The sequence below is a fragment of the Meleagris gallopavo genome, chromosome 14 (genome assembly GCF_000146605.3).
Source record: "Meleagris gallopavo isolate NT-WF06-2002-E0010 breed Aviagen turkey brand Nicholas breeding stock chromosome 14, Turkey_5.1, whole genome shotgun sequence".
In the NCBI taxonomy this organism is placed as follows: Eukaryota; Metazoa; Chordata; class Aves; order Galliformes; family Phasianidae; genus Meleagris; species Meleagris gallopavo.
The window spans coordinates 18181450-18194240 of NC_015024.2; the positions used below are offsets into that span (position 1 = coordinate 18181450).

At 45.0% G+C, this 12791-nt stretch overlaps 1 protein-coding gene across 4 annotated transcripts in view; it reads left to right on the plus strand.

Annotated features, from left to right (window-relative positions):
• ITPR1 (inositol 1,4,5-trisphosphate receptor type 1) overlaps positions 1-12791 on the plus strand; it is a 147719-nt gene that overhangs the window by 84510 nt on the left and 50418 nt on the right. For 3 of the 4 annotated variants that reach the window (XM_019620243.2, XM_019620244.2, XM_019620245.2), the window contains 2 exons: positions 3489-3621; positions 5102-5292. In XM_019620243.2, the coding sequence (XP_019475788.2) occupies positions 3489-3621; positions 5102-5292 (324 nt within the window). Of the gene's footprint in view, positions 1-580; positions 635-3488; positions 3622-5101; positions 5293-12791 lie in introns of all 4 variants that reach the window. The other variant, XM_019620242.2, reaches the window with a different exon arrangement.

The following is a 12791-nucleotide window of genomic DNA, read 5'->3' on the forward strand; positions in this document are numbered from 1 at the left end:
CCTGAATATTTACTCCTTTTACATACTTAACATCTGAAGTGAGAGATTTGATTTGGAAATCTACACATGCCAAGGGGCTTTGTTTAATATAATGGTGAATCCCCTCTGAAGTCCTTGGCTTTGAGATGAAAAACCCATAGGTTTTGGCAGGGGCTCCCCATGATCAGATGCATTCAAGTGCCTCCACTTCCACCAGAAGCGTATATAGAGTGGGAAAGGAGTGTTTGTGTGTGTGTGTGTACATGTGTATATGTGTGCATGGACATAATGCATGGTTTGAGTTCTTAAAAATTCTCATGTGGTACCTGTACAATTAGATAGACTTTGTGTTTTCTTTAAATCCATGAGAATGCCTTGGCACACGTGCATGCCATGTGGTCTGCTGGCCGGTGTCAGAGCAGACTGACTGAGTACTGTTGGAGCTAGGGAAGGGCTCATGTGTTGTTCAGTTTGTCAGTCGGTCTTTCTCATCTCCCCCTTGCCTTCAGCCGTGACTTCCCTTAATATTTTCCATGAGTGCAAAGATGTTAGTGTCTCTTTAGTGTTTTTCTGCTTTAAAATGAAATTTCTACATGCACAGCAGCAGGAGCTTGATCAAAGTCTACCACAGAGGCAACTGGAGGATCATAGAAGGGTATGTACAGCAGTCAAGCGTGTTCAGAACTAATCCTCTACCTTTTCTTTGCCAACAGCGAAGTAATGTAAGACACTTCTGTGGTTATCTGCTTGTTGTCAGCCTGTTAGAAGTTAGCACGGCTAGGAGCAGTGTTTACAAAACGGGGCATCTGGGCAGCTCCTGTTATATTCTGAGGAAGGGTGAGGCTTGGCTGCTTGGGATTCAGCCTCGAATCCTGCTCTGGTCACACTTACAGCACCCCAATGGTGATGAGCACACAGTTACAGTGAGATTATCGGTGCCAATGGAATTTGCCTGTTTGGCCCCACCTGCCCCTTCATAAAGAACGAGGCTGACAAGTTGACATCTTTAATACATGTATTAATTTCTTCTACTTTCTGCTAGGAGCAGCAACTGATAACTGCTTCACTCTTAAATTGTATTAAAGATTTACTGTTTCAAAACCATAACAGGTTTTGATAACACCTGATCTGTGCACTGCATCTGTTCTACTGACATATGTTTAATCATGTTTGTATGCTGCTTACTGTTAGTTTACCTTGAAGATGCGTGCAGATAAAACTGAATGCTTCTGGATTTCTTTAGGTAGCATATTTGGTTTTCCTTACTGCCACCAGACATCCGATATGTTTGCATATTGTGCGCATCGAAGTGCCATATAACAGCAACATGATGGCTAGGAAGGAAAGCCTGGAGGCAGTCCCAGGAGCTGGAGTTACCCCCTGCACTCAGGATGCTCGCTAAGCAGCACTTCTTGTAGTCACATGTGTGCTCTGATCTTCAGAGCATTACTACAAAGTAGTAATCGCTGTAGTGTTATTACAAAGGAGTAAAAACTGCTGCTTTTAAATGCCAGATGCTGAGACAGCCACTAGTCAGCTTAACAGAAAAGGCAGTGGGAGAGCTCTGCTGCAGCTTGGGTTTGGCACGGGGCTCTGTAAGTATCAGGTTTCCTTTCTAATCAGTACCCGTGTGGAAGGAAGATGTAGCTGAGGATTTTTTTTGCTTGTCTTGGCCTTGTTCTGTCACATATTCTTCCTTACCTGCCAGACTGAGACAGAAAGGGTGAGTAAAGCACTCCGTCATGTGCTAAATGCTGTCATGTCGTAGTCAGTCACTTGCTCCTTGGGGATAAGTTTGCTTGAGCTTTTGAGCAAGTCTCTTGCCTCTCCTACATGTTCACAATTTGGCCCAAGCAATGATAGGAAGCGTATGCCCTTGGAAAAGCTCTGATATTTTCTTCTCCTCTTACTTCCAGTAAGAACCTTTTTTTTTTTTTTTTAAACTTTTGGAAGCAGCTGGTTGGAAAGCTCTCCTAGAGTTTTTCTGACATCTCATCTCCCTGCCATTTCCCCCATCCCCATCTGATTCCATAAAACGCAGTTCCTGTGCTGCTGCTCTCACAGAGACGGGCGGTAGGAGCAGCTCTGCTCTGTGAGCCGCACGGCCGCCAGCAGGGAGCAGCGATCCCAGCCTGCTGAGGGGACACGTGGGGTCTGTTGGCGGGCTGCTAGATTAGGTCCCAGCAGGCTTTTGTCTCTACAGTGCACTGAGTACAAGGCTTCACCTAACTGACATTTTGGCTCTGCTAGCTCCATGTCAAAAGCAGTCTGACTGTGGCAATGCTGGGTCTGTATGACTTAGCTAATGCACATCTAAGCTGTGTGCTTAAACACATTTACTTGTGTTTTAAGGGCCTCTAGTGAGAGCTGAAAAAGCAAGGCTTCACTTGCATGATAGCAAATACTCAGCCCTCTATTGGACGATGACTTGAATTTATATGCAGACAACTAATTTAATTTGAAATACAACTGGAAATAAGCATCGAACATGTTTTGCAAGTGGAGAGGAAGATACTGTAGCTTATCCTAACAGATGTTTAAACTGAAATGATTGGTGGTTAGTTCTGATCTTTGGGGCTCCTTATAAAGTCCCTTTGTCCCCTCTGTGTTGCTGGCACTGCTGCAGGCACAGCACGCGTCCAGCAGCAGAGCAGCAGCTTGCTGTTAAATAATCACCCGCCTTCCTTAATGCACAAAGGCCTTACATAAGTCTGTTAACCCAACTGCAGGGTTTCTGTATCTGCCTCTTGCCAGCAGTACAGCCAGCTTTTGTACAGCCCTCTCAATTACTGGGGACTCTTGCAAAGGCTGAAATGAGCACAGAGCAAGCTCTGTGGGCTAACATTCGACCTGGGAGGTGTTTTGCTCTCCCTTGACTTGTGCTGATGACAGCAGCGCGTGCTTCGTGCAGACATCCCTGGGATGTCAGGGTCACTTGAGGACCGGCGCCCTGCAGTGCTGCACTCGTGCTCGGCTGCTGACTGCTGTGTGCGGTGGGAGCTGCGGGGCTGTGCCTGCAGTGGGGCTGGCAGCCCTGCAGTGAGCAACGCCAGAACCGCAGGAGGGGACGGTGCTGGGGATGGGGGGTCACAGAGCCCCTTCTGATGTTAGTTTTTTTCTAGCCCTCTTTGTTTTATGCTGGCGCTGTCAACGTTCTACTTACTGACATTTAAACCTGAGACAATAATTCTTAATTAAAAAAAGGAAAAAAAGAATGAAAAAAGTCTCGTAGAGAATAAAATCTGACCAGAAAGCTTTAAGATGAAACCTGGACTGCAGCCATTTGCAGCGCCAGGAACCCATAGTCTTATTTGAGACAAATGCAGTGTCCCAGGCGGCCCCGGACCGCCGGGAGGTGTTGGGTGAATTCCTCCAAATCTCTGGGATCTCCATCCCCCTCCGCTGTTGCACACAGACCAATGACAGGAGCTGTGCTCTTGCTATGACTGTTGTTCATTCACTTGTTCCTTAACCTCAAATCATGCTCTCCTTGTCCTCTCTGAATCAAGGGCGAGGCGCTCCGGCAAGTTTTGGTCAACCGTTACTATGGCAACGTCAGGCCTGCGGGACGGAGGGAGAGCCTCACCAGCTTCGGCAACGGGCCCCTGTCTACTGGCAGCGCCGGCAAGGCCGGGGCAGGAGGTGGGCTGGGGGGCAGGAGGTGGGCTGGGCACAGGTGGGCTGCTGTGGGGTCAGGAAGTGGGCTGGGAGGACAGGAGGTGGGCTGGGGGGACAGAAGCTGGGCTGTCGGATGTCTGTCTGTCTTCATCACCCAATGCTGCCTTACAGGCTTTTCCTTCAGACTTTTCCTCTACTGTTCTGTTTCTACAAAATTCACAAAAATAAATAAATTCAAAACAAAATAAAAACCAAAACAAACAAATAAATAAATAAATAAACCCCAACAAATTGCTCGCAGATGGAGAAGAGCTCATACTTCCATGCTTTTCCCAGCTTTGTGAACTTGGTCAGAGCGTAGCTCTCCTGTCTCTCATCATGTAAACTGATTTTTCCTTGTGCAGATGAGAAAAGTAGTTATCTTTTTTTTTTTTTTTTCCCTCACTGCCTGTGAGTAATTACTTCAAAATTAAGCAGGCAGTTTTTGTTTGTTTTTCTTTATGATTTCCTGAGAGTTTCTTGGGCTGACGTGGATTTTTTTGGATTTGTTTGAAATTAATGCACCGGGGAAATGTGATCAATGTAATAATTGAAATACTATTTGGGAAATGTGCTCGTAGAGACATCAGATTAACTCTATCTGAAACAAAAACATTTTGCTGTATTATGGAGTTGTGGGACAAGATGAGCAAAGATCAGGTTTGAAGTCAACTGCAGAACGCAGTTTATTTAATTTGAAACCATTGCTAAAAAAAGTCAGTTGTACACGTTTTTAAAAAACCCCACTCAGTGGGTTTTGCCACTACGGATTGTGGGTAACCCTCTTGCAAGCCATCAGAAATAAACAAGTGGATAAAAACTGGCCCTCCAGTTTTTGAAATTGAGACGTAATAACATTTGCTCTTGCACAGCACTGCCTGCTGTCACACTCCTTTGTTTTCTAGATCATTTTGCTTCAGTTCTCAATCTCCCTGTCTCCTCCACCAGATCCTGTGTGCTTGTCTTGTTTGGCCTGTTTATCCATGAAGTTATAAGCTTCCATAATTGTACAGCATGATACTGGCATTACCATCTGCTAGAATTTGTCTTGCTTTCTCTCTGTCACCTCACTGGTGCTGCAGAACCTTCAACTCCTTGTATCTCTTGATTCTCTTTTACTTTCAGCTTTTAATACACCAGTCCTCTTTCCAGCTTCTGCTGCCAACAAAGGTAGCTGTGGCAGTAGCTATTTCTCCTCACCTGCCCAGGCTGTTCTCCTCGGGGACAGCATCCACCTGCTTCGCACGTACTACCGCAGTGTTAAGTGTCCTATCTGTGCTCTTAGTTAAAAAACAAAAACAGCAACAACAAAAAACCCTTCCTTGCAGAAATGCTGGATGTTGAGTTCATCACTGTTAAAAAAATGGGTGCAACTTGGGATAGTTCACCATTTAACCAGAAGAGAGGTGCCATCACTTGAGGGTGACAGGATTTGAATCTTAGGCTGTCATCATCACATTTGTAGGAGGAAGCTCTGGATCGAGTTCAATGAGCCGAGGTGAGATGAGTTTAGCAGATGTTCAGTGTCATTTGGATAAAGAAGGTGCATCCAACCTGGTCATAGACCTCATCATGAATGCCACCAGCGACAGAGTCTTCCATGAGAGCATCCTACTCGCCATTGCCCTTCTGGAAGGAGGCAACACTACAATACAGGTAGGAAAATGGAAAACATTAAGCTTCTAACTAAAACGTGTTGGGAAGGGAAATGTTTTTGAGATCCAGGAAACCTGAGGAGATTTAGGCAATGGAAGGGGAAATGACTAAACGATCTTTGACCTGTAATTAAGGGAAATACCAGTGCCTGCCATGCAAAAGTAAATTTATTAAATGTTTGCATGGGCACTAGGTAATTGAGATATTTCCCAGGGCAATATGGAGGAGTGAATGTATAACAAAACAGCTTTGTAATGTACATTAATGTGACTACCTTTATGAGTAAGTTTAAGCAACTGCAAGATGCTTTGGGACTCTTACAACTATAGGTCCTAAATTTCAGATCAGAATTTAAGATAACACTATGGTATGGTAAATTCCAAACTACCACTGTTCTCCTGTAATCATGCTGTGCTTCACTGCTGTGTTTTAAATCAGCATTTGTTGTCCCTACATGAGAATTGCATTTTCTATGGATTCAAGTGAATATCCAGCAACTGGCTCGTTGCATTTGAGAAATAGTGTATTCTTCCAAACAGAAAGAAAATGTTACTTTGGCAAAATATGCCTACGAAGATTATTGATTATGTAGTATCTTATTCTGGCTTTCTTATTGCAGACAGTTTGTTCCAGACATGGCCAATGGCCCTTACGTAGAGCTATTCTTGACTGATTTCCCCTTTCCTTGCCCTGCTGCCATTTGTTTCACATCTCTGAAGGCAACAATCAGTGATTTGTTTAGAAAGGTCGATTTTACAGGTTGTTCCTTTCAGAGAGAAGATAGATCCAAGCATTTGATATACATACAGATTTAGGCTTATAATTTGATGCCATTTGTGCTGCTGAGGAGCAATTGTTTAAATACTTAAAAATAAAAGAATATCCAGATAGCATTTTCAGAATAGAACTAAGAAAACCTTATGTACGTGATCCTGCTGTTCCCCATATAACATCACCGCCTCTATGATCCTTTATTTGTTTTTCTGTCCTGAAAACCACACTACCCAAAATCCACAGCCAGTCTCTGGTATCATTGCAGCAGTTAAGTGCCCCTGCAATGGTGACATTATTTTTGCTGGATCCTCCATGGCAGCTGTTGGAATAAATGTTTGAACAGATTGAAGGCAGCGCTCCGCATTGTACTTAATCTAATGTAACTGTGGGCTGTAGCCAAAATGAACATTACTGTTTTTGTTAGCTCTGTTTGTCCCCTTTTTGTATGGCTTGTGCAGCTGTGGAGTGAGCTGAACTGAGTTGCTGATTGTTGGGAAACCAGCCTGCCAGCAAAAGCAGATCCAATCCCATAGAAAAGGTGTCCTGACTGGAGATGTGCAGCTATCCTGTCCTCTGGGTAGCAGGAGGTAGTGAGACTTGATTAAGTGTAACGTGAGGCTGAATTCTGGGAAGTTATAATAAATAATTATGATTAAAACTGGCAGTTAGATCTACAGTACCACCTTGTTTTCACACAAACCTCTGCTAAGAGGGAACCTTTTAGGGTTCCTTCATCTCTTCACTCTGTAATCAATCAGTGCCCTCTTTTTCCCCTGTACGTGTGCTCTCAAGTGAAGCACTTTTTGCAAAAGATAAAGTGGGAACAGAGCATTTAAAATCCTATAGCATCTTAAAATACAATGATGGAATTAACGTTCTTTGGGGAGAATGACAGGTAGCCTCAGGTAACCTCACACTGTCATGCTGGAAGAAGAAACAAATTCTACACCAGCCTGAGATGGAGAGAGCCTTTGCTTGTCCTGGAATCCAGAGCTAATGGAATGAGCAGAGCCACTTCCTGCTGTGCATGTGTCTCTGTTGGAAGTAGATTCCTTAGCTCATCGGGTCAAAACAAATAGGGAAATCTTCCATCCGTCTCCAAAGACACCTCTTTCACCAAAAAGCAATTATTATTTTTTTTTTTTTTTCCAGTTTGCATTTGCAGTCTATAACTGCAGGTTGGGAGTCTGTGAAATAACTGTGGTTAGGAGCAAGCTGTTGGCATACCGTGGTTACAGAAGATCACGTCCGTGTGTTACAGTCCTGCCAATTTCTGCCGTGCTGTTGCCTTTATAGAAGTTACTTCCGCTGAACCAGAATAACTATTTTCCATCCTTTCCCTTTGGGAATAAGTGTTTTGTGGCTGTCTTTACCTTTAGAAAATTGTCCTGAACAGCCAGCAGTTGCTTTGTGCGTGTGTGTGTGCCCTGATGGAACAGTGAGGAGCTGGGGGTTACAGATCTGCTGCTTTGCAGAACAGAATGTTTTAGGAACCAGATCACTTGGCGATGCCGGCAGCTGGTGCTGCAGACTGTGAGGTCTTGGACACACCCAGTAGCTCTTACTCCTGCATGCAAAGTACAGATGAGATTTTATTGAAAATATTCTATGAAGTGGTCCCAATGTAGATATTCTATGCTGTAACAATCCAGTGACCTAATAGCAAAAGGCAAAAAAGGCTTATCAGTGCTCAGAGGTGTTCCCTGACTTATCTCTGCTTAGATTAACCTGCTGATAGCTAGTGAGTTCCCTGGGGCCTTGCTTTGCTTGCATGGTCTCCAGCACCATCAGGCCCATTGAAACTTACAAAACTTTAGTCAAGAGTGGCACTTACTCAGTTCTCTCATCTTTCAGTAGTATTTGAGTCGTGAAAGCCAAGTAAATAAAAACTTTAATGTAGGCAAACACCATCCACAGAGCTTAATTTCTGGGAGAACAGCTGGCTCAACACCAGTGAATCAAAGCAAACATGGAGGCTTGCTTTTCAGTAAAATCACCGTTTCAGTTCTGTACCCCTCGGAGTAATTGCTGAATGATGTCCGAGTTAAACTGGCGTCTTGACATGGTAAAGTCATGTAACCAAGCTTTTCTCTCTTCAGGTTAGTAAGACAGCATAGCTGCTCACCTAGCTGGTGGGGAGTACTGCCTTTGCAGAAGAGCTACTGTGAGGTAGTTCCTAGCCTGCACAGCTTCACATCTAGCATATTATATGAAGCAGTCTTTCACTACAGTACAGATTTAATAACAGTATGGCAGTGTGGTGCTCTCTTATCTGGTAGGACTTTATTTTCTTACGGAACAGGCTGCAAAATTTTTTGTTGGCTTATGGAAACTAGATGTGCTTATGAGACTAGATGTGTTTATAAAAATTAACCCAGTACTCTGTGATGCTTTGTCCCAGTCGTTTTCCCATAGGTGTTCGTGCTGTACATTCTGCATATAAGGTAGGGCTGCACAACCTCTGCAACCTGCAGCATGGATTTTCTGAAATTCTATGGTAGTTTCCAGTATGTGTCAGTGGCAGAGTCATCTGCAGTCATCGGACTAATAATTGTTCAGTTTCATCAGATACGTTTGTCATTGTGACAGTCAACCTGGCCAAGTCAGCTCATGTTGGCTTTGTGTTCTAACACAGTTTGTCATCATTTCACTTTTTTTTGGTTGTTATTATTAGCAGCTTTTCATTTATAGGATTCTGAATAAGTTCATTCTGTGCTGCATTTGAATAATTTTCGCTAAACTTAAACTGCTTATACCTACGGTCCTTTGAGAATAGGAAGCTAGTGGGATCGGGACGGGTTACGTAAAAAGGCTTTGACAGCAAAGCCAGAAATGTGTTGCCTCTGCACGGCATTTTCCGAACTCCAGGTTTTCACACGGGAAATGAGTTCAGCCTGAAGTTAAGCAAAAGTCTGCACTGACACACAGGAACTGCACATGACGACTGTAATGTGGTTAATAATGGGAGTTCCCGGGTAACTCCCATGAGCTTTAGTGGGAGAACAGATCCCGGTGATGCTGGAAAGGGATAACTGGAATAGGTGTTGCTGTTTCATTAAGTGCACGCAGGGCTGATATTAAGGCTAGGCAAAGTAGGTGGTTGGCAACTCTAGCAGAAAAGCAAATTAGAAATGTTCCTTATTATAATTGGCAGGAGTGATTTTTATTGTATTGTTAAGAAAATTAATATGGAGGAGAAGCAGGATGAGAAAAGTAATTCCTGGTTTATCTTAGGTTAGAGGCCAAGAGGACAGCACACACATCATACCAGACTGCTCTGCCTATTTTTTTATAAGGGCTGAACGTGGTAGAGATAAATTCACTGTTCAGGGAGAAAGACAGAGAAGTCTTTGCCCACTTAAAGCTCTCAGGATGGAAACTTTTAGAAGTTTGTTGTTGTTTCTAGCTTTTGGTGCATGTTAGAAACCCTGTGAGTGCTTTGGTAACAGAAGCACTCATGGGGGGCGGCAGCTGGGGCAAGCAGGATGGCCGCTCCCCCTTCAATGAACGCCTGCCCTCATTTGTAAGGAGACAGAAGTGGAGATGGAACTGCAGGGTCAGGGCCAAGCAGCAGGTTAACTTGACAAATGCTACTGTTCACTGAACTGAAAATTACGTAAAGCCTTTTATTAATTTATATAACCCTCAGCATTCGCTTCAAGAGAGCTCACATCAACGCTGCAGGACTGGGCAGCCCTGGCAGGATGGGCGCCATTCGCCTGGGTGCTGCCGGCCGGCACGTGGAGCCCGGCTCTGCAGGAGCAGTGGGGCCACTGCCATTGCTCATAGGCACGCTTAGCACAGAGCTCCTTGGGAAGAGATCAAAGGATGGCCCATTCCATGCACACAAACTGCAACGTGGTGAGTTTTCCTCCGTTAGAGCAATCAACAATGAATGACAGTGGAGAAAATTGTTGAAGACTTTTCCTGTAACACTTCTCTCTGCCAGATACAAATTAGAAGCACCATGTATTTTTCTTCACTTCCGTGGAGTTTTGGGTTTCCTTCATTTGTGAAAGGTAATGACAAGTCCCTTACATAACAGCCTCTCCATGGAGACTTCGGTCCGCTGGTTTAATTAGGGATCTTCTTGAAAGTTAGATTACATGACAAACTGCTCACATGCACGTGTGGGAACTTTCAGGAAGGGAAGGTACCTGAGGTCGATAACTTCAGCTTAAGGCATTTTAAGTGCTGCCCCAAAGCGATGTGATGCAGTGCTGCCAGTTGGAAGTGCAGTGGTGCCTTTCCTCACCCCTTCATCCACGTCTTCCCAAGGTGGGCTGCAAACGCAAAGTGAAGGGGGTCAGTACTCAAGGAAAAAGTGATTATTTTTCAGGAAAGAAGTGGGATTATGTGGCTGTGTTGCAGAATTAGCAGCAGCTGGCTTCTCAATCCTCTGATTTCATAGGAAATATGGTTTTGGTGAAATGGTGGACTGATACGGCTCTCTGGCCCCCAGCTCTGTCTTGCACTATACATGTGCTTCAGCTTGATTGACTTTACTCCTCATGTACTGCCACCAGCAAGAAAGCTCCTGCAAAATGGATTGTGGTTTCCATCGTTAAACTCGGTACCTCAGACTGTCCAACAAGGGTTGATGGTTATTGACTAATTGCCTATTTGTATGAAAAGCAATTGAATCCGGACTGCCCAATTCCTATTTGTATTGCTGGTGCATAGGAAAGAAGCAGATGCCAAGTGAACCAAGATGCTACGTAGGCTCAGGGAGAAGACCTCCCCAGCTGGTGTGCATTGTGTTGGTAGTAAGGGTAAGGAAGTGCTGAGAAGCACTGAAAACATTCCAGGTGTTGGCCTTGTGCTGAGAACAGCATGTGGACACCATGGAAATCTCATAAGCTGAGTGCAGCTGCTTCTGTTGGTTGCTTATACCTGAGGATAACCTTCCAGACGCTGCTGCTGGGAGGTGCAAGCTGCCGCCTTCTAAAATCAGGAGAAAACTTTGCAAAATAATACAGAAGTGTTAGTGATGCAAAACAGAGATGTGGTTGCAAAATTGTGTTTTAGATTTGGCAGTTTGGGTTTGTTTTAACCAAATTTACTACTTAATCTCAATAAGGACCTGCATCAGACATCACACTGAGCTGTGGGCTGTGACCGAGAGAGGGAGCTCTCTGAAACAAAGCACAATGCAAATCCAGACCCCATAGTTACCTTCCAAAACGAGGCGTTGCACTTGCACTAGCAATTAAACTAGCGCTGAGGAAATCCACCTCCTGATGCACTGTTGATTGTCATGGGTGCGAGGAGACTTCAGATTGTAAGCCCTTGGGCACACAGCCTCTTTCACATGTGTTTTCATGCATTTAGCACAGTGAAAGCTAGGATCTCCCCTACCATTAGACCCCACCATGTTAAAAACAAACAAGACCTGCTAAGAATGCATTGAGAGAGCCGAAAGCTGTTAGGGGTCCTTGTCTTACAAGTGATGATTAATTTTGACTGGAGGCAGTAGTATGCCTGGATGAGGCTGAGGTTGGATGAACTGAGATTGCTATGCCAGCACTTGTAGTCTTTATATGTCAGTCATGGCTGATACCCCTTGGTATGTTGGAGCCACAGAAGTTTTGTGTTACTCTGTGCTGGCAGCCTGTCTGGATATCCCAGGGGACCTGTGCTATAGCTCTCCCTTGACGTTCGGATGAGGTTCTGGTGCTCCAAGAAGTAGGGATATAAGTCAGGGATTCTCCCTGTTCTCTCCATGGAATCCATACCCAACTTTTAAGATGATCCCTAACAGGATTAAAGTCCTCCACAAGCAGGCAGAGGCAAGCTATTCAGAAAAACAAGGTCATGCTGCCTTTTTTTTTTTTTTTGGTTAAGCACAGGAATCAACAAAGAGATGTTATATAACTTCTATTTTATATCCCACTTGCTCACTAGCTGCAGGCACACACGAGTAGCTGAGGAGGGAATTTAATGAGCTCTCAGGGCTTGCTCACCTTCCAGAGCTGGTAGGAGCCAGCTTGTTTTTGAAGTGCGTCAGCAAATGAAACTGGTGGTGGGTGGGTGGTTTGGGTAGGTGGACTGACTTGTTGCTATGGTTTTCTTTAATTCCTCTGTCTCTCAAGAAGATCTTACACGTTTTTTTCTTTCTGGGGAGTCTGCAGACTTCCTTGTTTCTCACACCTACACACAGCTCACTGGTTCACCAAGGAAGTGGGATTCGTGCTCCTGCCATACAAGAGCTCTGCACAGATTAGCTGTGTGACCCGCCGGTGCGTGCTCGCACATGCACACAGGAGGAACTCAAGTAAGGCTCCGTGCTGAAAGCAGGTCAGGCCCCCAAGTCTCCCACGCCGTGGAAGCCATCTGCTCCCTGTTCAGAGGGATCCGCAGCGGGCAGAAGGCATGGCTCTGCCTGCAGCTCCTGCAGTGTGCCCCGCTCCCCTCTGCTCGCCTGGCGTCACGCTGCTGTCCCCTGGGCTGGCTGTGAGGGCATGCCCTGCCCTTGGCTCTGGTTTGACTCTACTTGAGAAACGATGGAATTGCATCAAGCTTTTGAGCGTTGCAGCAGGAAGACACGTAGGAGATAAGGGCTCTTCCTGGTATGAGTGATGGAACTCTGCTGCTACTTTCATTTAATGCTTGCTGGGAAAGATGAGGGCTTGCACAGGCCAGGTTGTGTATGTCCGTAGCCACCAAAACCTTTGGGCAATCCCCAGCTGAGAGCAGCAGGGCTGTGTGTGGATGCTTATAGCAGG